Here is a 26,590-nt window from a genome sequence, read left to right as displayed (position 1 = left end):
AATTGCGCTCGACCATTTAAGCCAATACATGAACATACTGAGAAGACAAATCAATGAAATCAAAAGCTGTCTTGAGAAATCAACAAAACTGATAACCTCTAGCTCAAATACCATGTTAATAGAATAAAGGTGGAAAAAAACGATCTTCACAATAGATGCAGAAAAAGCATTGGTCAAATTCAGCACCAAGTTTTTTACTATTATGAATAAAGCTGCTATAAACACACATGTACAGGTTTCATGTGACCATAAGTTTTCATCTCACTTAGGTAAATATCAGAAATGGGATGGCTGGGTCTTATGATAAGTGTTTGTATAACCTTATAGGAAACTGCCAACGTTTCCCAAAGTGGCTGCATCGTTTTGCACCCCCATCAGCAAGGTTTGAGAGTTATAGCTGTCGCATTTCTGCGTCAGGATTTGGTTTTGTCAGTGGTTTTTTCTGTTTATTTTGTTATTTTAAGCCCTCCTAGTAGGGTAGAGGAATGTTGTTGTGATTCTTAGTTGTATCTTTCTACGGACTCATGACATTGCTCATTTACCTCCTATGTCTCTTTTTTGGTGAAGTGTCTGTTCAGATCTTTTGCCATTAAAAAAATTTACTGGAGTATAATTGATCTATAACAAACTGTACATATTTAAAGTGTATAAATTGTACACAATCACCACAAACTTAATGGCTTAAAATGGTGCAAATCTCATGATAATCAGGTGTTTTAGTCAATTACTTTAGTGAAAAGTCGAAAAGATGGTATGGTTCCCGTGGGCTTAACATCTTTGTAAAAAAGTAGACATTCCCAGAGGTCACCTCCATGGAATATGCTTGTCAAAATCTTCCCCATCCTCTGAGACCATGTCTTCTGTGATTCTGTCTTTGACTCAATTGCATACAAATGGGGATTGAGGTCCTACCACGTGCTGGAGGCTATGCGAGCTCATCCATCTCTAACATGTATGATTTTAATAGAGAAATGAGCAAGGCTGGTACAAAATAGAATGGGGAAAGATGCTGCATCATGATTGCATTTCACCTTCAATTCATTTGAGATCCTACATCTTCCCTTGTAAACCTGTGTTTGCACACACAGGGCAGGAAGGCAGAGGGAGCCAGAGTGAGGAAAAGAGAATGTTGACAGGAAACTAATAAGGAAAAAACTATCTTCACAATGTCATTCAATCTGGCAAAGCACTTGCTGTGTGGCTACCACTGGGCATACAGATCCACACGTGACAAGTTCAGGCATCAAGCTTCGTTGGGCAAAGCATGGATTAATCCTACAAAATCACTCCCAGAATAAAGCACAGGTTTTTGTCATTTTTTTCTTTTTTGGTCTTGTGATAATTATTGAAAGCTCAGTTCACGAGTTGCTCCTTGCTTTGCATGACTACCCTACACACTCACAGAGTTCCAGAAACAGCTGAGGTCGATAAAACCATGTTTCCACTTATTTAGAACCTCTTTAATTGCTTTTAACAATGTTTTGTAGTTTTCAGAATGTAAGTTTTGTAGTTCTTCTGTTAAACTTATTCCTAAGCATTTTATTGTTTTTTTATTTAATGCCATAGAGTCGTTTTCTTAACTTTACTTACGGATTGTTCGTTGCAAGTGTGTAGAATTATAAGTGATTTTTGCACACTGATCTTGTGTCCGGCAATCTTCCTGGACTGACTTATTAGTTGTAATAATTTTGGGTGGATACCTTAGGGTTTTCTATATTCAAGAGGATGCCATCCGGGAAGAGAAATTGTTTCACTTCTTACTTTCCAGTCTGGATGTGGTCCTTGTCTTTACTCTCACCATCATCGTCCTCCCTGACATCAGAATTTCTATGGAGACAGGAAGATTTTCATTTCAAGTGTCCTTGTTACTGGGCCCTTTCCAGATTCTTGGACAGCAATACCCTAGAAATGAATATCGCTTCCACAAGGCTCTTGAGCAAAGCTTTTTATTAAAGGAGACAGCTTGTGCACAAGGAAGACGGCGGGAAAAAAAGTGCCAGCTCCCCGAGCAGAAGGGTTGAGTTGCTTTTATAACAAAAGGGAGGTTTTGTCTCATGATCACTGGTAATTTTCAGAAATCGTCAGAATTCTTGGATCAGCAGCCACGGTGGCTACCTATCGGGAATAGGGACTGCTTCTGTGAGGGGAAAGAAGTGAATGAGAATTTTCTGCAAGAAAGCACAGGAACAGATAAGGTTAAAATTGATAATTGAGCTTCTTGTCTTGTGGCAACTAGGTATACTTGTGAGTGTAACAGAGACAAAGTTAATCTTTTACTCTTGTGAGCCTGGCTTTTGTCTCTGGGACTCAGGCCCCCAGGGCCTTTGTTCTTTAGTTTCAAGGCCTGTTTTGCCCAAGGCCATTCCCCTGGTCCTTTTCTAAAATGGCCAAGCAGCCCCAAACCCATGAGGATAAAAGGCTAGCTTCTCCCCTGGAGAGGCTGGAGTCAGAGAAATGTAGTGAGAAGAAAACCCGGCTAGGACCCATATACACACACACCATAACTGCACGGAGCCATTCATCTATGCGATGTGTTGCTGACACGTCTGCTGAGACAGGACAGGCCTCGAAGGCAGGAACTGGGGCTGCTCAGGGGGATCCCCAGCATTGACACAACGCATGGCCCATGGAAGGAACTCAGTACACACTGCAGGAGTGAAGGGATGAGTAAGTGACGAAAACTTTATCCGTGTACACAGATACCTTAAAAATACTTCATTTGTAAATAATTTCAAATGTACAGAAATGTTTCAAGAATCAGAATAATACAAAGAATACTTGTGTACCCTTTCCTTTACCCACATTCTCCTATTGCTAATATTTTGCCCCATTAGCTTTATTTATTTTTTAAAATAAATAAATTTACTTATTTATTTATTTATTCATTTTTGGCTGCATTGGGTCTTCGTTGCTACATGCGGGCTTTCTCTAGTTGTGGCGAGTGAGGGCTATTCTTTGTTGCGGTGCACAGCTTCTCATTGCGGTGGCTTCCCTTGTTGCGGAGCATGGACTCTAGGTGAGCGGGCTTCAGTAGTTGCAGCATGCAGGCTCAGTAGTTGTGGCACACGGGCTTAGTTGATCCGCGGCATGTGGGATCTTCCTGGACCAGGGCTCGAACCTGTGTCTCCTGTATTGGCAGGCAGATTCTTAACCACTGCACCACCAGGGAAGTCCTGATATTTCTATTTTGTTCATACATTGTTTTCTTGACTTTCTTCACATCTTCCTCTAGTTCTTCAACCATCTTTATGACAGTTGTTTTAAAGTCTTTATCTGGTAAATCTGCCACCAGGTCTTTTTCAGGAACCATCTCTCCTGGCTGTTTGTTTATTTATTTTGTTGAATGGGCCATACTGTCCTTTTTTTTTTTTTAATGCCTTGTGATTTTTTGTTGAAAAGTGGACATTTGAACCTAATAATGTGATACTTCTGGAAATCTGATTCCCTCTCTTCCCCAGAACTTGCTGGTTTTGATTTTGATTTTTTAGTTGTTGTAGCTGTCTCTTTGTTGAGGATCAGCCTGAGGTGTAAACTTACAGTCTTGCCTGGTGGTTTTCTTTGTTTGTTTTGTTTTGTTTTTTTGTTTCTGTTTTTTTTAATTTATTTATTTATTTTGGCTGTGTCGGGTCTTAGTTGCGGCACCTGGGATCTTTCGTTGTAGTGCACGGGCATCTCTCTAGTTGTGGCACGCAGGCTCCGTCACTGAGGCTTAGTTGCCCTGTGGCTTGTGGGATCTTAGTTCCCTGACCAGGGATTGAACCAGCGTCCCTTTCATTGCAAGATGGGGTCTTAACTGCTGGACCACCAGGGAAATCCCTTGTCTGTTGTTTTTTGAGTCTGCATTTTCCCTTGGTCATGCACAATGACTTTCTAATTTCTTCTGTATTGCAGGTGCTTTTGAATGTCTTATTTTTCAATGTCTGGCTCCCAAAATGGGGAAAAGAGAAAAATAAAGTTAAAAAAAAAAAAAGGCCTGGTCCTTTACATCCCCTGGAAGTCACTTCAGCCAGAGAGCGTGTGGGTTGCAACACTAGGTGGAGGATCCACAATAGCCCTGCCTCTGGGTCTGCACCTGTGTGATCAGAAGCAGCAATCAGTGATTAGAGGGCAGATGTGCAGTATCTGAAGTACATGGTCCTGCCCTCTGCCTGGCTTCTGCCAGCCTTGTACAAGCTGCTCCAAGAACACATGAACAGCTGCCTGCCATGGCACTGAGGGGTAGGAGGAGGAATTAATATGCTGCTAAGAGCTAAGATTGACTGAGATTAACCACCCTTTTCTGTCCAAGCCTTTACTTGGAAGTTACAAGCCTCCAATAGACTCCAGAGTTCCAAAATAGTTACAAGAGACAGATTTTGCCTGGGCAATTCTTGTCTAGGTGGGGAGACAAGTTTCTGGTGCTTGCTACCCCTCTAACTTTCCCAAATCCTTCTCCTTGTATGTGGCTTTTGAGAATTTGAATATAATACGTCTTTTGTGGATCTTTTTGGGTTTGTCATACTTTTAGCTCATTGAGGTTTTGAATATGCAGATTATGATTTCACCAAATTTCAGAAGTGTTTGGCCTTAATTTCTTCCAATATTCTTTTGCCCCTTCCTCTCTGTCTCTCTTTCTCTCTTTCTTCTGGGGTTCTCATAATGCATATATCGGTATATCTTGCGACGGCCCACGCATCCCTCAGGCTCTGAATATTTTCCCTCATGATTTTTTCTCTCTGCTCCTCAGACTGGATGGTTTCACTTGCTCTGTCTTTGTCTGCTGATGCTTTCCTCTTTCTGCTCAGATCTGGTTCTGATACCCCAGCGAACTTTTTATTTCAACTCCTGTACTCTTCATCTCCAGTATTTCCGTATAGTTCCTCTTCATAATTTATATCTTTTTAGTAATAGTCTCCTTTTGTTCATACATCATTCTCCTGGACTTCTTTAGCTTTTTAAGCATATTTAAGACAATTGATTTAAAGTATTTGTCTAGTAAGTTGAATATCTGAGCTTTCTCAGGGACAATTTCTCTTAATTTCTTTTTTTCCTGTGAATGGGACATACTTTTTTCTTTCTTTGCATTCCTCGTCATTTTTTGTTGTTGTTGAAAACTGGATACTTTGAATTTTATAACATGATAACTCTGAAAATCAGATTCTTCCCTCTCCCCAGAGTTTGTTGCTATTGATTGTGGAGAACTGACATTTTCTGTTTTGTGTGGGGTTTGTTGGTGACTTTTCCAAACTATTTTGTAAAAACTGTATTTCTTGCCATGTGTCATCACTGAACTCTCTGTTCTATTATCTCAGTGGACAGAAATTTTCATAAAAGCCTAGAGCCAAAAAGAAGAAGAAATAACCCTTCTCCCAGTCTTTGCAGATTGGATCTGACGTGGGGTGCTCCTACAATGCTTGGCCAGGCCACCTAGGACTCTGCTTCATCTCCTGCTTATGCAGAGCCTACAGGTCAGCTAGACTTGTAGGCCTAGGATCCTATGAGATCCCTTCTGTGTATGCATCTGGCCCTGGGCATGTTCATTGTAGTCCAAATACCGTGGTATATGCTACAGTCCTTCAAAGCCCTTATTCCACCCAGTATCTTCCTCCTCAGCCTCCTTCTTCCCAGGCCTTTTAGTACATCTGCTGATATCCTTGTCCACTGACCCTTGCCCCAGATGGCTAAGGGGATTCTATGTCTTTAAATGCTTTTGACAGTCACTTCCTGAAAGTGGATTCAACCTGAGGGGGCGCAAAACCAAGCAAAACCTCAGCACCAGTACCTTAGGGAACTGCCAAACTGGTTGAAACTTTCCAGCACAGTGTTTGGAAACAAAGTCCACATTGACCCCTGGCTCAGCATGTCACACCAGGGACATGGGCTGCCATTTCCACAGCCACCTGTGTCAGGGCAATGGGGGATGGTGGGTGGGAAGGAAAAAACACCACAATCCCCTCTTACTGAAACTTAACATTTTTTTTCCTTCATTAAACACTCCCCTGGTTGCTGTAAGCTCTTGGTTGGATTCCAGAGTTCCAAAATAAGTTAGTTCTGTCTGTTTTTGCTTAATGGTTGCTTTAGTGGAGGGACTAACCCCTTGAACTCCCAAGACAGCAACTTTCTATTGCTGTCTTGCTCTCTTCTTCTGCTTTTTCAAGACTTTTTAAATTAGTCACTTGTTTTGTTTCCAGTTACTTCCTATTGTGAATAGTGCTGTTAAAAACATCTGCAGAGAAACTGCATATTTTCCCCTTGGGAATGATTTCCTTGGAATTTATTCCCAGATGGGGAAATTCCAGGCCAAAGGAAAGAATAGTTGCCCAGCTCTTGTAAAATATTACCAATTGCTCTAGAAGGATTGGCTTGACTTAGCATCCCGCCCACACCTCCAATCTGTCTTTGTTTTCCTCTTCAATCTGTTGGCAACTGTCTCATTTTTTATTTTTCTCATGTCTACTCTTTACTGGCTGTCTAACATGTGCCAGATGCCTTTATCTGCTATCTCTTTCTCTTTTTTTAATCTGCCATCTCTTAATACATCTCCTCAAAGTAAGTATTTTCATTTTCTAATGAAGAAACTCAGAAAGTTCAAGTCTCTAGAGGTCACACAGCCAAAGGCAGATGAGGGCTCCCTGGTCAGAATATTCCTACATGTTCTATGAGCCCTGTGGCTCCCACACTGGGTAATGACCTGTATCAGGAATGAAAAAAATATACAGGTTCAAATTGAAACACAGAGGGAAGAGTCTTGGATGATGGTGTCAGTGGTGGTATAGCATTTCAATATCCACAAATTCCTACATACAAACAGTTCAGCCAGGATAGCACACCCAATCTCACAGACTACATGTACAACAAAACCAGGTGGCAATGAAACTGTCATGAAGGTACGAGAACTCAGGAGGGAACAGTGCACCTACAAGCTCTTCCCGAGGAACCTAGCAGAACCTTTTTGGAGGATTAAAAATGGAGGTGAAGCTCTTTAAAATCCCTCCCACTGAGGGGTTATGTGATCTTTCCTGAATTCAAGCGGGCCCTGTGACTGCTTTGACCATTAGAACCCCAAAGAATGATGATAAACATCCAATTTCTAGGCTCAGGCCAGCAGGCCTTGCAGCTTCCACTTCCTGTCTTGGAACACTCATTCCGGGGAAAGCTAGCTGCGAAAGTCACAGGGCAGACTACTCTAAGGAATGTGGAAAGGTAGTCATGTGAGAAGGCTGCATAGAGAGAGGCCAAGGCCTGACCAGCCCCTGGCAGTTGTAGCCATCCCAGCCCAGGTACCAGACAGGTGAGCCCAGGTGAGCAGCCTTTGGAGCATTCCAGCCCCAGCCACCATCTGACTACAACTGCATGAGAAGACCCCATGGGAGCCACCTGAGCCCAGTCAATTCACAGAACCGTGACATGTAAACAATTGTTTTATGCCTCTATGTTTTGTGAAGGACTGTTACACAGCAGTAGATAACCAGAACTGCCTTCCTACAGGAAGTGTGGTCCTAAGACCAGCAGCACCAGCATCATCTGGGAGAGCACGAGAAATTCTGGTTCTCTGGGCTATACCGAGAATCTGAATCTGCACTGCAGCCTGACCTCCAGTCACGTTTACACACCATGCTCCGTGCAGCCTGGCTGCTACTCGGAGGGGCACTTGGAGTAGACACCCGGGTGCAGCTGCTCTGGGGGTTTGTTTTTGTCCATTACTTGCACCCGAGTACATTCCTATTGCTACACACAGGGTGGAGGGTTGGTTTTTGGTTTCTTTTTTTTAAGTGAGAAATAATCTGCATACTGTAAAACTCACTAATTTAAAGTATAAAGTGCAGTGGGTTTCAGTATATTCACAAGGTTGTGCAACCCTCACCACAATCCAATTTCAGAGAGTTTTCCTCATTCCCAAAAGAAGTTAGTCACTCCCATTCCTCTCTCCCCCAAACCCCCACAATCCCAGACTCTGGCAGCCACTAATCTACCTTCTGTCTCTATGGATGTGCCTATTCTGGACATTTCAGATAAATAAAATCATAAAATACGTTGCCCTTTATGTCTGTCTTCTTTCACTTAACATAATGTTTTCCAGATTAATGTTCATTTCGATGGTTTACTAAAACTTTGCTCCTAAGTAGCTGCATTCACTCCCCCCTTCATGCTGCTATTGTCAAAACGTTCATCTTTACACATTACGTGCCCAGCCTCATGGATTTCTAACTATTGCTTGATGTACTTGTCTTTTTCAGATACGAAAAAGGAGAGGAGTTACCAACCAAAAATGCAACAATAGTGGCTTCTGTATTTACCTGTGTAGCTACTCAGATGCAGAGCCGTGCAGAGAACAGTGGGGAATGACTGGGTCGCTGGGGGAGGGAAGCGCATGGCAAAGGGAAAACAGCTGCACACAGGGAAAATTCAGGACTGTCATCCCTGGTTGTGGAAACATCTTTCCACCCTGGACTGAATGAGGAAGGTTGTCACCCTGGTGACCGCTGACACTTGGAGGGGTGGGCAGAGCCTGGTCACACCACTCGTGACACTCAGTCACTTGGGCCAGGAAGTCCCCTCTCTTGTTGGGAGCTCTGTTGCCCGACCCTGGCAGCACCCTGCCTGCAGCTGCTCCCCTCACTCCTCTCACACAGCCACCCTGTTGCCCCTGGACTTCTCCCCACTTGGAATGCCCCTCCCCCAAGCCCGTCTGGTGCAAACCTACTTATCCTCCAGTATCCTCCTCAGTGAAGCTTTCCCTGAGCTCCCAGCACAACCACAGGTCCCAGGACACACTGCCGTTGTGTATACACTGTGCTGTTATGACTGGGTCTGGGTCTGGGTCCATCACTGGACTGGGGGCTCCTTTTGGGGAGGACTGGGTCCAATTCAACTCTTGGCCCTCAACCCCCAGCATGGAGCTCAGCATAGCCTGCAGGGGATTTAACCGGGCTGATAAATGTAGCCACAGCTCATTCCTTTTCATTACTGTACAAGGCCCCATGATATCAGACCATGATCTGTTTGTATGTTCCCCAAAGTCAGCTCATCATGGAGATCATGTCCATCCTTATCACTACAACACAGATTGCTGCCCAGAACATTCTTTTGCATGTATTCTTTTCTATTCACTGGGGTCTCCCTTCAGGGCTAAGTAACAGGGACATGGATAACAGTGGTGTAATAGACTGGACAATGCCCCCACAGAGATATCAAGTCTTCATCCCTGGAACCTGCAAATATTCCCTTGCTTGGAAAAAGGGTCTTGGCAGATATAATCAAGTTAAGGATCTTGAGATGAGGAAGTTTTCCTGGATCACACAGGTGGACCCTGAATGTAGTCACATATCTTTCTAAGCGAGAGGCAGGGGGAGATTCAACACACATACACACATAAGGCAGTGTGTAGACTGAGGCAGAGATTGCAGTGATGCAGCCACAATCCAAGAAAGGCTGGCAGCCCCCGAAGCTGACAGAGGCCAGGAGCAGATTCTGCCTTAAAGCCTCTCTGGAGGGAGGGAGAGAGGCTCTGTTGACCTGACGTGGCCCAGCGATGCTTACTTCAAACTTCTGGCCTCCAGAACAGTGAGATAATAAATGCCTGTTGCTGTAGGCCACCCCGCGTGCGGCGATCCACAGGAAACACATAGAAATGGCTTGAACAAGACAGAGGTTGGTGTCTCCTACATATCAGAGGCCAAGTGTGAATAGCCCAGGGCGGCCATGGTATCTCCACAGACAACCATGGTTCAGGCTGACTTCGCTTTGTGCTCTCTCATCCCTAGGGTGCATCCCTGACTTCATAATCCCAGAAGGCACTCCAGCACCACATCCCATTTCTAAGCAACAGAGAAGAAAGGGCACCCAGGAGCTGTCACTTGAGAAAGCTTTCTAGAAACCATCATGTAACACTTGTGTTTCATCCCATTGGCCAGAACTTACTCATGCGGCCTCCCCCGCCACCTAGGAAGTGAGAAGTGTAGGCTCTACTCCAGGTGACCAACTGACCAGCTGAAAATCAGGGGCTTTAAGATGGGAATAACAGATCCTGGGGTTGGCAACTAGCTATCTCTTTGTGCTATCTCCTTGCACTTGTCTTCATTTTACAACACTGTGCCTTATTTGTGTATTTTTTTTCAATGTTTGAAGTGAAAAGTGAAACCAAAAAAAGGTTAAAAAGTTTAAAAAATATCACCATGCATTATTTGTGGATACATAAGGAAATGTCTGAATAAAAAGGAAAACAAAAACATTTTAAGTTTATAAAAATCACCACGTTATCTGTGTATTGAAAAAATGTTTGAGGACTTCCCTCGTGGTGCAGTGGTTAAGAATCCGCCTGCCAATGCAGCAGGCGTGGGTTCAAGCTCTGGTCCAGGAAGATCCCACATGCCGCGGAGCAACTAAGCCCATGCACCACAACTACTGAAGCCTGCGCTCTAGAGTCTGCGAGCCACAACTACTGAAGCCCGCGTGCCTAGAGCCCGTGCTCCGCAATGAGAAGCCACCGCAGTGAGAAGCCCGTGCACCGCAACGAAGGGTAGCCCCCGCTCGCCGCAAACAGAGAAAGCCCGTGCGCAGCAACGAAGACCCAACACAGCCAAAAATAAATAAATAAATAAATAAATTTATTATTATTTTTAATGTCTGAAATGAATAGGTGAGGGAAAGTGGGGTGTAGTGACTCACTGCGTCCAGAGCCGTCCCAGGGGAGCTGATTCTAGGAGAAAATAGACTGAACACCCAGGACACCGCTGCATGCAGCAGACATGATCTAACAGACTTCCTGGACACCCCCCCCACCACCAAAGTGACTGTCACACCAAAGCCAGCAGCAGGCTCCAGGGTGAGCGCCAGCTCAGAGCACAGGGAATGGCAGGCATTTTCCAACAAACTTTCTGGGCACTGGATTGGGTTGAATAGTGCCCCCCTATTCATGTCCATCTGAAACCTCAAAATGTGATGTAATTTGGAAACGGTGTCTTTGCAGGTACTTAGTTAAGATTAAGTCATGTTGGGGTAGGGGAGCCCTAAATCCAGTATGACTGGGGTACTTAGAAGAAGAGGAGAGACACAGAGACACATACACAAAACATCCCTGTGCCAAAAAAAATAAATAAAAATAAAAAAATAAAGGACCTTCCTTGAGGCTTCAGAGGGAGAAGGACCCTGCCAACACCTTGGCTTCTGACTTTGAGCCTTCCTCACTGTGAGGGAATAAATTTCTGTTGCATTAGGCCCCCCCAGTTGGAGCACTGTTTACGGCAGCCCAGGAAGCTAAGATGCTGCTCTGAGCCTGAGACACAGTTGTGAAGAAAGCTAAGATCCTGGCCTCAGAGCTCTCAGTCCAGGAGGGAGGCAGACCTGTACCAAAGCCCAGGAGGTTCTGGGGGTAAAGGGCTGAGACCCCTAACCCCTCTTCCTAACGTGGTCGGGAAAGTCCTGTCGGAGGAGGTGCCCACCCAAGGCCTGGAAGGCTGAGCTCTCCTTTGGAGGGACACTTTCCCAGGTGGTGGCCAAGCTGATGCTCCTTTGCTGTCACCTCACCACCCCCACCCCCACCCCCACCCCCAACACACACACACAATTGCAGTTAAAGCGTCACAAACCCTCAACTCTTTCTGGGTCACCACACATGCCACGCTGCTCTGTGCCTCCCCTGGTCACAGTGATTGGGCTACACGTCTGTTTCTCTCGAGGCTACAAGGACCAGGTCTTCCTGATTTTTCAGTCATTCATGTTGCGTAGCAAAGTGCCTGGCATCAAATAAGCGCCCAAAGACTGTTGAAAAAAATGAGGTTAAAAACCAAACTAAACCCGGCATGAGGGGTCCAGGAATGATGGAAATGTTCTACAATTGGTTCATGGTGGTGGATGCACAACTCTGTAAGTTTACTAAAAATTGTTGAATTGTACACATAAAAACAGATGAATTTTACAGTATGTAAATTAATACCTCAGTAACGCTGTTTTTAAAACATCTACTTGAATGGCTAACATGGAAAAGACAGAAAGTACCCAGTGCAACTGGGCCTGTTGGGAGTGTAAATCAGCTAAACTGCGTTGGAAAGGGCATGGCAGTCAGTATCCGCTGATGCTAAAAAATCTGTACAACCTGTGTCCCAACAATCCCATTCACAGGTATACACCCAACAAAAATGTGTATGTATGTGTCTATCAAAACATATGTGAAAGGCTCCCAGCAGCATTATTTATCCATAAAGGCCCAAACCAGAAATCACCCAGATGCCCATCAGGAGTAAAGCGGACAAATGAACGCAGGAACCACAGAAACCTGGGAAGTTAGCTCTGTTCACGCAAAAATATGACTACACACGACGACGTGGAGGAAGCTCACAAGAAGCCGAAACTGTAAAGTGGCACAAGTGTAAATGACAAACTGTGAGTCAGGACGGGGAGTGGGGGAGGAGTGGCTGGGAACAAGGCGGGCTCCTGAGGTCACAGTCTGCTTCCCGAGCTGGACGCTGGCCTTGCAGCCTTGTCCAGTTTGTGAGGATTTGTCGACTGCATGATATGCTTTTCCATGTATAGTTTATAATTCACTATAAAGTGTCAACAACAAATTGGCACTTGCCATCTACCTCTACAAGGATTAAATCATGTGCTCTGCAGCTGCTGACTTTCAACACCCCCCACCCCCCCACCCCTGGGAGGGAATTCAGGGTGGAGAGCAGAAATGAGGCCTCTGTGCTCTGGGAAAAACTGGCAGAACAGGTCTTCAGAGAGTTAAATATTTTCAGGAGCAGATTTTATGAGCCCAGTTCTTGTATCTCCTCTTATCTAGAAAAGCACTAAAATCCTTCATGGTGACGACTGCCCCTCATGACTAGCAGAAACCTGCTGCAAAATAATATGTGCTCGACTGAGTGTACGCCCCCCTTTGCCCAAATCACGTGTATCCTGAACTTCCCCTCTCCCTCTTTGGAGCAGTTTCTCAGAGCTATCTGAAATGCTGTCTTCCGGGCTGCAGTCCTCATTTTGCCCCCCAAAAAACTTAACTTGCAACCCTTATGTTGTGAATTTTTTTTTTTTTTTTTTTTGTGGTATGCGGGCCTCTCACTGCTGTGGCCTCTCCCGTTGCGGAGCACAGGCTCCAGACGCGCAGGCTCAGCGGCCATGGCTCACGGGCCCAGCTGCTCCGCGGCATGTGGGATCTTTCCGGACCGGGGCACGAATCCGTGTCCCCTGCATCGTCAGGCAGACTCTCAACCACTGCACCACCAGGGAAGCCCTGTGAATTTTTTTAGTTGACAGTTTTTATGGCAACCACGAAGGGATCCAGAATGGACCTCTCTCCTTGGCCGGAACTCTATGAGGAAGCAGAGCCTTGGTACCAGCAGAGGCTCCCTGCGCCCATCTGCCACCTTGGAGAGTCCAGATGGATCTGGGTGAGTCTCTCCTGGTTCTCAGATCTCCCGTATTGGTTGATGATCCTGAGTTTTATTTGGGGGTGTATAGCAGGTACCTGACCCCTCCCAGTTGAAAGATACTTGGGGGGCGGTGGGCCTAGCTGAAAGATACCGGGGAGTACCCACCCCGTTGAGAGATACTGGGGTGCGGGGGGCTTGGTTGAAAGATACCAGGGTTTGCTCAGTTGTAGAAGACAGAGTGGTCTGCGCCGAGTGGTTAGGTAAGAGGCTGATCTGACGCTTTTCCTCAATTTGGCCGCCTTAATAGAGTTTGTTGGGATAAAAGTGAAGATATTACATGAGAGCTCTGCTCCGAAGAAAAGGGACAAGACTCCTCCCGGCTGGTCACGGCTTGGAGGCAGAGTCCTCATACCGTGCAGTGGTCTCATAGGGAAGCCCACTCATTAATTAAAACGTTTGCTCATCCAGGGGTCACAGATAAGAATCGGCCATTCAGAGAGCACCTGTGGTGGTCTTAGACCACCAAAAGGAGAAACTGAGACATGTAGGAGGGCTGAAACGACTCTGGGGGGATGCCTAGAGGAGTTAAGCTCACAAGCAGCACACTGGCAGCCACACAGTTTCACTAGTAAATTTTATCCCTAACAAATTCTACTTTAAAATGGGGAATAGGGAACTTCCCTGCTGGCACAGTGGTTAAGACTCCGCGCTCCCAATGCAGGGAGCTCGGGTTTCATCCCTGGTCAGGGAACTTGATCCCACATGCATGCCACAACTAAGAGTTCACATGCCACAACTAAGGAGCCGGCGAGCGGCAACTAAGGAGCCCGCTTGCCGCAACTAAGACCCAGTGCAACCAAATAAATAAATAGATAAATAAAAATTTTAAATATGGGAAATAGAGCCTCTCAAACACAGAAACAAGGGGCATCAAAAAGCCAGCCTCTGGCTAACACCTCAGCCAGGTTTATACATGCAAGTACCTACATAACTGGGAAAATTATACTAAAGGAGATCTCAACATAAAATGGCCAAATTGGGGTTCTTCTGCTATCCCAAAATTGCTGTTTTGTGCACAGAATTAGAAAAAGCCGCCGTAAGATCAAACAGATTGCATGGAATGCTTACTTTGTTTGGTGTCTAGAAGCTTCTAAATAGGCTGCTGGCCCTCTGTCTCTGACTCCGTCTCTCCCTCTGCTCCTCCCACGTGGCCTCTTCTATCTGAATGGTCCAGATGCCATCTCCTTTTTCTCTCCCAACTCTTCTGCCTCTTGCTGCTGCCCTCTCCCCAGCAAAGGAGGACTAAAAAATCAGAATTGATTATAGCTCCTTTTTAAAAATAATTTATTTATTTATTTATTTTTGGCTGCATTGGGTCTTTGATGCTGTGCGCGGGCTTTTCTCTAGTTGCAGCGAGTGAGGGCTACTCTTCGTTGCGGTACGCGGGCGTCTCACTGCTGTGGCTTCTCTTGTTGCGGAGTGTGGGCTCTAGGCACACAAGCTTCAGTAGTTGTGGCTCGCGGGCTCAGTAGTTGTGGCTCGCGGGCTCTAGAGTGCAGGCTCAGTAGCCGTGGCACATGGGCTTAGTTGCTCCGTGGCATGTGGGATCTTCCCGGACCAGGGCTCAAACCCATGTCCCCTGCATTGGCAGGCGGATTCTTAACCACTGCACCACCAGGGAAGCCCTACAGCTAGCTCCCTTTAAGGAGAAACTCATTACAGGGAGAGGTGAACCGTCGTTGGTGCTTATGTACACACCCTGAACCCAAGTAGAACTTAGAGTTTTGGCTAAGGAATTTCCCGATCCAAGTCAGAATTCATTGGGATTTGCTAAGGAATTTGAATTAACCATCCGGACCTACGAGCCCGGGTTTCCAGATCTATATCAATTAATACAGCTGTTGGTTTCTGAAAGCCAAGCAAGGGAATGGATAGGGAAGGCAGGATGGAAACGCCCCTTAATGGATTTTGAATCACATAGTCCAGAGGCTTGCACTGAATACAAGGAATTAGCTCAGAAATTACTCGAATTTATCCCAGAGCTTTTTCCAAAAACCGTAGACTGGACAGAGATTCAACAGTGCAAGCAAAGATCGGATGAATGAATTCTGGACTATTAGGGAAGGTTTGAGGGGAAAAAAAAAACTTTTAAGCAACATTCTGGCTTGACACCTGAATCATTCTCTAACCACCAAGATGATCCTCTGCTTAACTCTGCCTTTTTAGAAGGCTTAGATGAGGATTTATCTACTCTAGTCAAAAACACAATCTAGGTTGGTCCATGTTACATACAAACACCTTTGATACACTGGCTGACCAACCTTTGAAGACCATTTTAAAAAAAAAAGGAAAGAAAGAAAGAAAAGGGAGTATCTACGAAAATTATGAACCTTCAACTGTGCCAATTAAGTACACAATGCCAGTCAAAGGTTAACCAACCCCTGTTTAATTCACAACCAGTAGAGAAAGCTAGCTTGAAGGAAATAAAATCTCTTCAGAATTCTGACCCTGAGGGAATGAGTTCTACTAGGAAAGCCTGCTTTTCTCTCCCTGTGCCTTGAGACCAGAGCTCTCAGGATCACTTACCTTATCTAGACCGTCTCTAATTCCTGAGACTGAGGGATAAAAAGGACAAAAAAAAAAAACTTTAAATTTTTTTCTTATTCCAAGTGTTGTTTATAAACTAGTGAGTTTTATATTGTAATATCTGATTCATGACTAAGTTTAGAAAATGCAGCTAGATTTCTTGTTGTGTCTGTCTGGATATATGATGTCTTAGTATGTGTCTTTTTTTTTTTTTTTTTTTTTACGGTACGTGGGCCTCTCACTGTTGTGGCCTCTCCTGTTGCGGAGCACAGGCTCCGGACGTGCAGACTCAGCGACCATGGCTCACGGGCCTAACTGCTCCGCAGCATGTGGGATCTTCCCAGACCAGGGCTCGAACCCGTGTCCCCTGCATCGGCAGGCGGACTCTCAACCACTGCGCCACCAGGGAAGCCCCTTAGTATGTGTCTTTGTCTTTGGTTAATATTGCTGTGGTTAATTTGTAAATGAGCTCTATTTAATTGGCTTAAAGAAAAGTAAGTGCTTACAAATCAAACAATCCTAAATGCAAGAGAAATTAAGCTAAATGAATTTCAGGTTCACGTGAACTGGGAAATAGTATTAAATTAATACCTGGTATTAATGTTTGTTTGTTGATCTAATTAATATAGACATGTCTTTAGAGTCATCAACATTAAGTATAATACTTTATTGTGCCTCAGTTTAGTATACGCTAAATAAAATCTTGTTATATCTGTTACAAATTTGTCAGCAAGGAAAGTAATTTGATGTGAAAAAACTTTTAAGGAAAGAAAATATAAATGAGAAAAGAGCTTTTAGATAAACTCTATTAAGAATAATTATGCTTTAGGAATGTCCATCTAAAATAGTCTCTGCACCTGGTGTGATTCCGACCTGTGCACCTGTTCCCTGGAGCAGTAGTCTTTTTTCTCCATCTGCCTTCTCTCCCACCTAAGTGCGTGCCACCAACCCATGGAAGATTCGATGGACGTGGACATGAGCCCCCTGAGGCCCCAGAACTATCTTTTCTGTTGTGAACTAAAGGCCAACAAAGATTATCACTTTAAGGTGGATCAGGATGAAAATGGGCACAGTTATCTTTAAGAACGGTCAGTTTAGGGGCTGGCGCAAAGGGTGAACTGCACATTGTCGAAGCAGAGGTGATGAATTTTGAAGGCAGTCCAATCAAAGTACCACTGGCAACTTTGAAAATTTCTGTGCAGCCAACGGATTCCCTTGGGGGCTTTGAAATAACACCACCTGTGGTCTGATGGTTGAAGTGTGGTTCAGGGCCTGTGCATATTAGTGGACAGCACTTAGTAGCTGTGGAGGAAGATGCAGAGTCAGAAGACAAAGAGGAGGAGGATGTGACACTCCTAAGTATATCTGGAAAGCGTTCTGCCCCTGGAAGTGGTAGCAAGCTTCCACAGAAAAAAGTAAAACTTGCTGCTGATGAAGATGAAGATGATGATGAAGATGACAATGATGATGATGACTTTGATGATGAGGAAGCTGAAGAAAAAGCTCCAGTAAAGAAATCTGTATGAGATACTCCAGCCAAAAGTTAACAAAAATCAAACCAGAATGGAAAAGACTCAAAACCATCAACACCAAGATCAAAAGGTCAAGAATCCTTCAAAAAACAGGAAAAAACTCCTAAAACACCGAAAGGACCTAGCTCTTAGAAGACATTAAAGCAAAAATGCAAGCAAGTATAGAAAAAGGTGGTTCCCTTCCCAAAGTGGAAGCCAAATTCATCAACTATGTGAAGAACTGTTTCCGGATGACTGACCAGGAGGCTATTCAAGATCTCTGGCAGTGGAGGAAGTCTCTTTAAGAAAATAGTTTAAACAGTTTTTAAAAATTTCCCATCTTATTTCACTTCTGTAACAGTTGCTATCTGGCTGTCCTTTTTATAGTGCAGAGTGAAAACTTTCCCTACTGTGTCTGATAGATGTCCCGGTTCCATTGCCAAGAATGTGTTGTCCAAAATGCCTGTTTAGTTTTTAAAGATGGAACTCCACCCTTTGCTTGGTTTTAAGTATGTATGGAATGTTATGATAGGACACAGTAGTAGTGGTGGTCAGACAAATAGAAATGGTGGGGAGACAAAAATATACATGTGAAATAAACTCAGGTTTTGTTTTCTGTTTTTTTTTTCTCTCCAGGCCCGTGAATGCTCGGCCCCCCGCCCCAGATTCCACTCGCTGCTCAGAGGGATGTGGCCCTGGAGGCTTCAGGGCCCGGGGCCCATGGGCCCCTGGGCATCCCCCTGCCCGCCCCTGCGGAGCTAAGTGCAGCTCAGCCGGGGCCCTGGCCGGCCTAAACTCAGTATTTTAATTAAAAAATAAAATAAGATAAAATAGTCTCTCCAGATTCTGGTAACTTGAAATTCTAGAGCTGTGCTAAATTAAGTGACGGAAGCTTATTGAATAGCTAGCATTCCCAAATAAAATAATATACCAAAACATTAATTACTGAACATTGGCTTCCTTTTACAGAGAAACAAAAGTTATTTAGGACTGTTAATGAATATGTTTGGTGTCACGTTCTCTAAAGAAAGCAAATATTTTTTAGAAAATATCACTGGTATTTATGTTCACCAATCTACAGAATGCCAATGTAAAGGACAGTTCATAATTGCATACTTTTTAGTTTTCACAAGAAATTAAGGTTTTAAGAGCTGAGGATTCTAATTTAAACATGTAATTAAAGCTAATAGAAATAATAAAGGAAACATTTCAGTCTACAGTAGGAAAGTAGGGTGTGTGTTTCCAGTAAAGAAGGGATGAAGAATGGAATTACATTTTATTAAGGGAAGAGGAAGTAGGTCTGACTTACAGGTGGCTGTTTCTGAATGGGAAAATAAAATGATGGATACAGAAAGTAAGGAAACGTTTGTGGAAAGTGGACCCCAAGAAAAGAGTTATGTGCACGGTCAGGATTGACTAAGATTAAAATAAATTTAATTGAGTAGGGACTTCCCTGGTGGCACAGTGGTTAAGAATCCGCCTGCCAATGCAGGGGACACAGGTTTGAGCCCGGGTCCAGGAAGATCCCACCTGCTGCGGAGCAGCTAAGCCCATGTGCCACAACTACTGAGCCCATGCACCGCAACTACTGAAGCCCACACGCCTAGAGCCCGTGCTCCTCAACAAGAGAAGCCACTGCAATGAAAAGCCAGCACAGCGCAACGAAGAGTAGCCCCCGCTCGCTGCGACTAGAGAAAGCCGGCACGCAGCAATGAAGACCCAATGCAGCCAAAAATAAAAAATAAATTTATAAATTAAGTTTTAAAAATTTGAGTAGGGCTTCCCTGGTGGCACAGTGGTTGAGAGTCTGCCTGCCGATGCAGGGGACACGGGATCGTGCCTCGGTCCGGGAAGATCCCACATGCCGCGGAGCGGCTGGGCCCGTGAGCCATGGCCACTGAGCCTGCGCGTCCGGAGCCTGTGCTCCGCAGCAGAAGAGGCCACAACAGTGAGAGGCCCGCGTACCGCAAAAAAAAAAAAAAAAAAAAAAAGTTCAGTATGAGACTCCTTATAAAAGTTTCAGCAAAGCTAAAAGCCTGTATGATCAATGATAGTTATATAAATTATCAGGCCAAGTTTATTGAGACCAGACTTATTTTGCAAACAAACTAGTCTTAATTTGGTTATATTTGGTAAACATGAGGGTAATTTTAGAGAGAAAAGGATTATGTTTCAGTGAATATTAAGTTCCAGTTTTGTTAATGGAGGTCTGTATTTACTAAGACTCACTTCCCAGATAGTTCCTTGTTGTTACGTTATATTAATGTAAAGTTTAATTGAATTGTTAAAAGGACACTCTCAGTTTGTTTCTGAAGCCTATCTCAGTAATCTACTTTTGGATGAAGATCAGATGCCCCACGACATGCAACCAGGGGATTATGCATACTGGAAAAGACATAGTTTTTTTTTTTGTGGTACGCGGGCCTCTCACTGTTGTGGCCTCTCCCGTTGCGGAGCACAGGCTCCGGACGCGCAGGCTCAGCGGCCATGGTTCACAGGCCCAGCCACTCCGTGGCATGTGGGATCTTCCCGGACCGGGGCACGAACCCGCGTTCCCCGCATCAGCAGGCGGACTCTCAACCACTGCGCCACCAGGGAAGCCCGAGAAGACATAGTTTAAAGGACTATCTCCAACCTAGATGGAAGGACCCTTATCAGGTACTTTTAACTAGCTCATGCACAGCGAAACTGAAGGGAATTGATTCTTGGATTAATTTCTACTCACCAAGGGCCCCTGCACTGGACTGGTCTATAGAGAGGACTGCTGACCTCAAACTCACCTTAAAATGATGCTCAAACAGAGGAAACTACACTCACAGCAGGATGATAAGACGACAGCAGAAGCACACAGATTACCCAAGATGCTGGACCTGATTCGTAGGATCATTTATAATGTTTTCTTGTCTTCCAGGACCCTTGCATATAAATCAGATGTTTTTCTATCATGGACACGATCCTGTGCTAGTTTTAAAAATCAATCCAATTGTTGGGTTTGTGGCCAATTACCTGTGTCTAGTCCTTCTGGATTACCTTGGTGGATTTCTCCACTCCAAGGCTCTAACTGGATGGCCCTTAGAACATTTATTTTGCAAGAAAGAAAGTTCAGTCCTGTTCAGGCTACTCTTGGTATTACTAGATAGGACCCCCTCACCTAGCCAATTAATAATACCTGCTCTGACCCTGGCCAAAAAAATGAATTTTCCTCTAAAGTTATTCAAGCTCAATCAGAGCAACAGCAAAATTTCAGCCAAGGAATAAAACCTCCTATAATTATGGGATGGATTTATGTGGTTAACACCAGGCTACGGTCATTTAAGTTTTAAGGCCCCCTTTTATCTTGGGAACAATTAAATTATACTAAGGATAACCAGCCTAGTAACACTAGGAGGTTGGGCTGGGGGTCTTATGGACAGTGCCAATATATCATTTCCCTGAAAGATAAGGATCGGTACAGAACAGACCAAGTCAGATGACCTAAGGATATACTGGGCTGCACCTAATGGAAGTTCTTGGCTAAATTCTCACTTACGACTTGAATAATACTGCTAGCTATGTTACCTGTATTTTACCTGTTTTACAAGATTGTTGTTTCTTGCATTACCAAGTGTGTGACTGAGCCACCGACAAAAATATATAGTTATGTGTGAGATCAATGATTGTACTAGCGTAACTCTAGATATGGGAAGATACAACAAGAGGGAATTTTTCCTGGACCATAATACATTAGTAAGACAGGTGGTCTAGAGTCTTTAGTTATTGCTTATAAGACCTAGTCCAGTAACAGCACATTGAATGACCTCTCAGCGAAATCTTCGCCAGACCTAGGAATGAGTCTTCCTAGCACTGTGGGACGAATTGGTCATGAAATGCCTCCCAAAGCATGGTCAAATTTATGACTGCAAGGGGGCCCTGTCAACTGCCATTGGCACTTGCCATCTACTTCTACAAGGATTAAATCATGTGCTCTGCAGCTGCTGACTTTCAACACCCCCTGAAAGGAGTTCAGGGTGGAGAGCAGAAATGAGGCCTCTGTGCTCTGGGAAAAACTGGCAGAACAGGTCTTCAGAGAGTTAAATATTTTCAGGAGCCGATTTTATGAGCCCAGTTCTTGTATCTCCTCTTATCTAGAAAAGCACTAAAATCCTTCATGGTGACGAATGCTCCTCGTGACTAGCAGAAACCTGCTGCAAAAAAATATGTGCTCGATTGCATGTACTCGCCCTTCACCAAAATCACCTCTATCCTGACCTTCCCCGCTGCCTCTCTGGAGCAGTTTCTCAGAGCTCTCTGAAGTGCTGTCTCCCGGGCTGCAATCCTCGTTTTGCCCCAAATAAAACTGAACTCACAACTCTCACGTTGTGCATTTTTTTTAAGTCCACAAAGTTAAAAAGCAAAACCCAAAGAACAGGCTGGAGACTGGCTTCTTGCCTCTCCATTGCCACCTGACGGCCGCTCTGTGAACTACAGCCCCAGCGGCGCGGCTCCTGACACTGCGGCTGAGCTCCAGAGAAGCAGGTTCACCAGGACTTTCAGGAGAAGAAAAGTCCAGCCAATCAGCCAAGCCCTTTCCGCGTCCAAAATTCACGTCCGGGACTCACAGGACAAAAAAGCGCTCAGAACCAGCAAGGACGCTAACGGCCTCTGAAGTGGGCTGGACCAGGTCACCAACCAGGCACCCCCATCTCCGGTCTCGTCTCTCACAGACGCCAGAACCGCAGCCCCAGAGTCACCTGGCTCCGAGGCTTCGCCTTCGCCGGGTCGATGCGGTCGCGGACTCACCTCAGGGCCAGGTGTGGAGCATATGACTCAGGGTGGGGGGGGGCAGTCAGGGCCGACGTTCCCTGATTGGTTCAGGGGTGGGCATGTGACTAAGCGTGGCCAGTCAGAGCAAGCCTTGGGACTATCACTGAGCATGCTGGGGCAAAGGCTGCTGCACGGAAGCAGCAGCCTCGGGAGCTGGTAGTTGGCGCGCAGAGCGTGGTTCTGCAAAGGGACGCAACCCCAAGGTGCAGCAGCCAAGTGATGGAACCAGAGCAATGGGGCCTGGCCGCATGCTTTGATCCCTGGGTCCAAGCCTGCCTGACACGGCACTACTTGGTTATGTGGTAAAGTTTCTCTTTTTTTTTCTGTGCCTGAAGGAAGGCAACAGAAAGTCTAATGGCATGTGCTTCCAGAAGAATAAGTACTTGGATTGGAGGGAGCGATGGTAGTCAGGAGATGGGGGCGGGGCGCTGTGCGAAAGGGGAGAGATCTGTGCGATGACTTGAGAGCAGGGAGCTTTAAACAGGCAGAATCAACTCACCAGTAAACCACACAGGAAATGAAAGCAGGAGGTGAACACCTCCATTTTAAATTTTATTTCTTTTGATTTCCTGTAATAAAAATTTTCAAGCACTGAAGCACTGGAAGAATAGTTTGATTAACTCATTACCTAGATTCAACAAGTGTCAGCCTTTTGTCATATTTACGTTAACTTTTTTGTTCAGCCACTTCAAAAGAAGGCGCAGACATCATGACTAGAGGGAGAACTTTCACAGCTAAATGTGAATCCCTCCTCCAGCCTCAAGAATTGATTTGTGGTCTGCACTTGGATGAGGTTCCTGCAGGACCTGTGTGCGCTCTTAAACTGACCGAAGGCCACCCCTTGGCTTGCTGTCCTTAGCTGTCCTGGCACAACTTGAAATGTATGGGCTGTAGCTCTGCTGGAGAATGCAAGTGGCCTCTTACCTTCACAGGCCCACGGGACCAGCCCCATGGGACCAGTGGCTCCTCTGCTGAAATCCCCTGGGACTAGAACCTGCCCCATATGCAGGGATCAGGGAGATGGAGAGCTGTATGAAGTACTGCTGTGCTTCCTGTTCCACATCCTTTCTAAGTCAGCTAGGTGCTGTGTGAGCATTGTATAGTGTGACTTTGATTGTCAGCCCTAAACCAAACCCACTGCTGAGATCTCGCGTGAGTTTCACCTCTAAGTACTTAGGCATGCGTCTCTTAAACATAAGGATATCCTACACAGCGAAAGAGGCATTATCACATGCAAGAAAATTTAAAATTCTAAAATGCCACCTCACATCCAGTCTATTTTCAAGTTTCCTCAACTGTACCCAAAGTATTCATTATAGCTGCTGTTTATTTATTTTATTTATTTTTTTATTTTTTGCGGTACGCGGGCCTCTCACTGCTGTGGCCTCTCCAGTTGCAGAGCACAGGCTCCGGACGCACAGGCTGAGGAAACTGAGGCTCAGGGAGGTGAAGTGACATTGCCCAAAGTGACAGGCCAGTAAAGACTTGAACCCAGACATTTGTAACTCCAGACATCAAAGTCCACAGTCGCGGGCTTCCCTGGTGGCTCAGTGGTTGAGAGTCCGCCTGCCAATGCAGGAAACACGGGTTCAAGCCTTGGTCTGGGATGATCCCACATGCCGCGGAGCAACTAAGCCCGTGCGCCACAACCACTGAGCCTACGCTCTAGAGCTGGAGAGCCACAACTATTGAGCCAGCATGCGTAAAGCCCGTGCTCCGCAACATAGAAGCCACCGCAATGAGAAGCCCGCGCACCACAAGAAAGAGTAGCCCCCACTCACCGCAACTAGAGAAAGTCCGCGCGCAGCAACGAAGACCCAACGCAACCAAAAATAAATAAATAAATTTGTTTAAAAAAAAAAAAAGTCCGCACTCGGGCTCTCGAGGCTCAGCCCCACCGCTCCCCGCCCCTCTCCCCGCCCCTCTCCCAGCCTGGTCCAACCCCTCCAGTCAGCCCCGCCCCACCCATGGCCTCGCCCCGCCCATGGCCCCGCCCCTCGTCCGGCCTGGAGTATTCCGGCTAGACTCGAAGGCCCCGCCCCTCCCCTCTATGGGCCCCTTCCCTGCCCCGCCCCTCACGCGGATGGTCCCTACCGAGGCCCCGCCTCACGTGGCCCCGCCCCCTGGAGCGGCCCCGCCCACAGGCCTCGCAGTCGCTGCGGACGCAGTTCTCGGATTGGCGTCGCCATTTTGTTCTTGGAGAGGCTGCCTGTGCTCCGGCGCTTTCCTCATTCGGCAGCGGAGGCTGCAGCGGGGCCGGGGCTGGGGTCGGGGCCAGGTAGGCGGGCGGGAGCCGGCGATGGTGGTGGCGCGGGCGACGGGCCGGCCCTGCGGGGCACAGGTGCAGGGGCGGGGGGCTCGACGGGGACCCGGCCGCGCGCAGCCCTCAGCCCGGTCCGGTTCGTCGGGGTCCGCGGGCCTGGCGCGCGGCCCGTCCGGCGGGTACGGGACCTGCGGCTGCGGGCGGAAGCCCAGCCTCACGCGCAGACTGACATCCCTGGCGGTGCTGGGCTGGCCTTGCGGCGCGGGCCTTTCTGTTGCCCCGCGGAGCTTGAGTGAGGGCAAGGATGTAGCTCTAAGGCTTTCTTCTGCGTTGAAATGGTTTCCAGCAGTATTGCACAGTGATGATACCGATTTTCCCCATCTTTTATTAATATTGACGCGGTTTGGGTGTTTAGCTTTTGCAAGGAATGGGAAATTCAGCATGGGGATTTGGGGTGTGAGAAAATGTGATTTATAATGTTTAAAACTGTTCCATGCACAAATATAAGTGATTCACCCACATTATTGAACCCCACGAAGTCCTACCCTTGTCCGTATTCCTGTCCCGACCTCGTCTGTACCGTTATTTCCCAGGTTGGGTTGGAGGAGATGCAGTTCTGTTCTTACTTAACGTAAGCACTTTCGTACCGTCCCGGAAATTTACCGTTTTTATTGTATTGAATGTACATTCAGAGTTTTACTTAATTACCCCATTATGTAACTTCTGCATATGTTCTGTGTTCCTCCTTTTAGAAAAACCATGCAGTGACCGTCATTGAGCTTTTTCTTTCTTTCCGTAGGATAAATTCTCCAAAGGGGAAATACTGAATCAGAGTTATGTGTTCTTTCTTTGACACGTGATATAAATTGTTTTCCAAACAAGGCTTTTTTACTACGCACATTTTTCTAAATCTGGGTGTTTGTCGGGTTTGCCCCCTGAAATGCGGGGTGTCGGGTCACTCTCCGTGGTGTTGGGAGACAGGCTGAAGCTGAGCTGGTGTCTGCTGCTTCCGGGTGGGCAGCCTTGATGAGGTGTCTTCATCTTCAAGCGTCACTTATCCCGTGTCTCAAAGGGGACTTGTAGTACCTGCTTTATTGAGTTGTCATAAGAATTCAGAGCACTCAGAAAATGGTATTTAGCCGAAAGAAAACATTCTGATGAAGAGATAGCCAGGTGCCTGGGGTCACAGAGTCCTGGAGGATTAATTACATCTAGGCTTCACCCTTCTAATTCTCTTCAATACTGACCCCCAAAAAGCAAATTTTCCTTGAGTGAGGTACATCACTAATAAAAATAATAATTCTTTATACTTTCTGACACCTTATAGTTTGCAGACTTCTTTCAACTCCATGTGTTAATCATTGCAACTCAGTGAGGTCAGGCTTTATTCAACAGACATTTGTTAAGCCTCTCCCTCTGCCAGGTACTATTCTAGGCCCTGGGTGTACAGCAGAGAAAATAATAGTGGAAAAAATCTCTGCTGTCCTGGACCTTAAATTCTGGTGAGGCACTGTGACTCCAGCCATATTTAGATGGGAGGTATTTACACAGCAGACGCACTAGATGGAAAGCAACACACTTTGACGCCAGCCTTGCTCATCTGAGATGTGCATGAGTCGTTTTGAAATGACTGCCAGCACTCGCAAAGCGAGTGGTCTTTCAGACTGGTTTCCTTCATGAGACTTAACAGATTGCCCAGTCTCAATCAAAGAGGAATATGATTTGCTTTTCGTAAGGTTCTGAGATTCTCTGAAAAGGCTGTGGTTTCATGTGTTGTATATAATTCTCACACATTCTAGAGTGAATTTAGGATAAATGTAAAAGCAACTGTAGTTTATGGGGGGAAAATGGGAATGTTCTCTTTACTCTCCATTTCACACTATAGCCTTGTAGTAATGAGCCTTCTGCCAGCCCCATCCTGGTGATTATCTTGTTTATGAAGATAATCTTTAATACTCTTTTCTTAAAGCTTGGTAAAGAGCACAACTTGAATTTCCAATAAGAAAAGGAGAACTGAAACTAGCAGTGGCCTGAGAACTAAAACTAGCAACTAGTTTTATTGTTTGACCGACTTGTGA

The 26,590-nt window shown here is 45.7% G+C and overlaps 2 protein-coding genes and 1 pseudogene across 6 annotated transcripts in view; 2 read left to right on the top strand and 1 right to left on the bottom strand.

The window, feature by feature from the left end:
- Positions 1-24,257, bottom strand: part of SHMT1 (serine hydroxymethyltransferase 1) — a 65,853-nt gene extending 41,596 nt beyond the window's left edge. Inside the window, exon 1 of one of the 2 annotated variants that reach the window (XM_081219665.1) lies at positions 24,031-24,257. The gene's annotated coding sequence lies outside the window, so the exon portion shown is untranslated. Of the gene's footprint in view, positions 1-22,176; positions 22,239-24,030 lie in introns of those variants that run through there. The other variant, XM_081219664.1, reaches the window with a different exon arrangement.
- The window catches only part of PRPSAP2 (phosphoribosyl pyrophosphate synthetase associated protein 2), a 51,176-nt gene continuing 37,551 nt past the window's right edge, over positions 12,966-26,590 (top strand). The window contains exon 1 of one of the 3 annotated variants that reach the window (XM_081219674.1): positions 12,966-13,367. In XM_081219674.1, coding sequence (XP_081075800.1) covers positions 13,358-13,367 — 10 coding nt within the window. In that variant the 5' untranslated portion in view covers positions 12,966-13,357. Of the gene's footprint in view, positions 13,368-24,428; positions 24,528-26,590 lie in introns of those variants that run through there. The other 2 variants (XM_081219676.1, XM_081219675.1) reach the window with 2 other exon arrangements.
- On the top strand, positions 16,875-17,995 carry LOC308607236 (nucleophosmin-like; annotated as a pseudogene). The gene has a single exon. The product of its transcript is annotated as a nucleophosmin-like (transcript).

Source organism: Mesoplodon bidens, assembly GCF_964165515.1.
Source record: "Mesoplodon bidens genome assembly, chromosome: 19".
Lineage (NCBI taxonomy): Eukaryota > Metazoa > Chordata > Mammalia > Artiodactyla > Ziphiidae > Mesoplodon > Mesoplodon bidens.
Note: the sequence above shows the minus strand (reverse complement) of the source record. Positions and strands in the feature narration are given on the sequence as shown.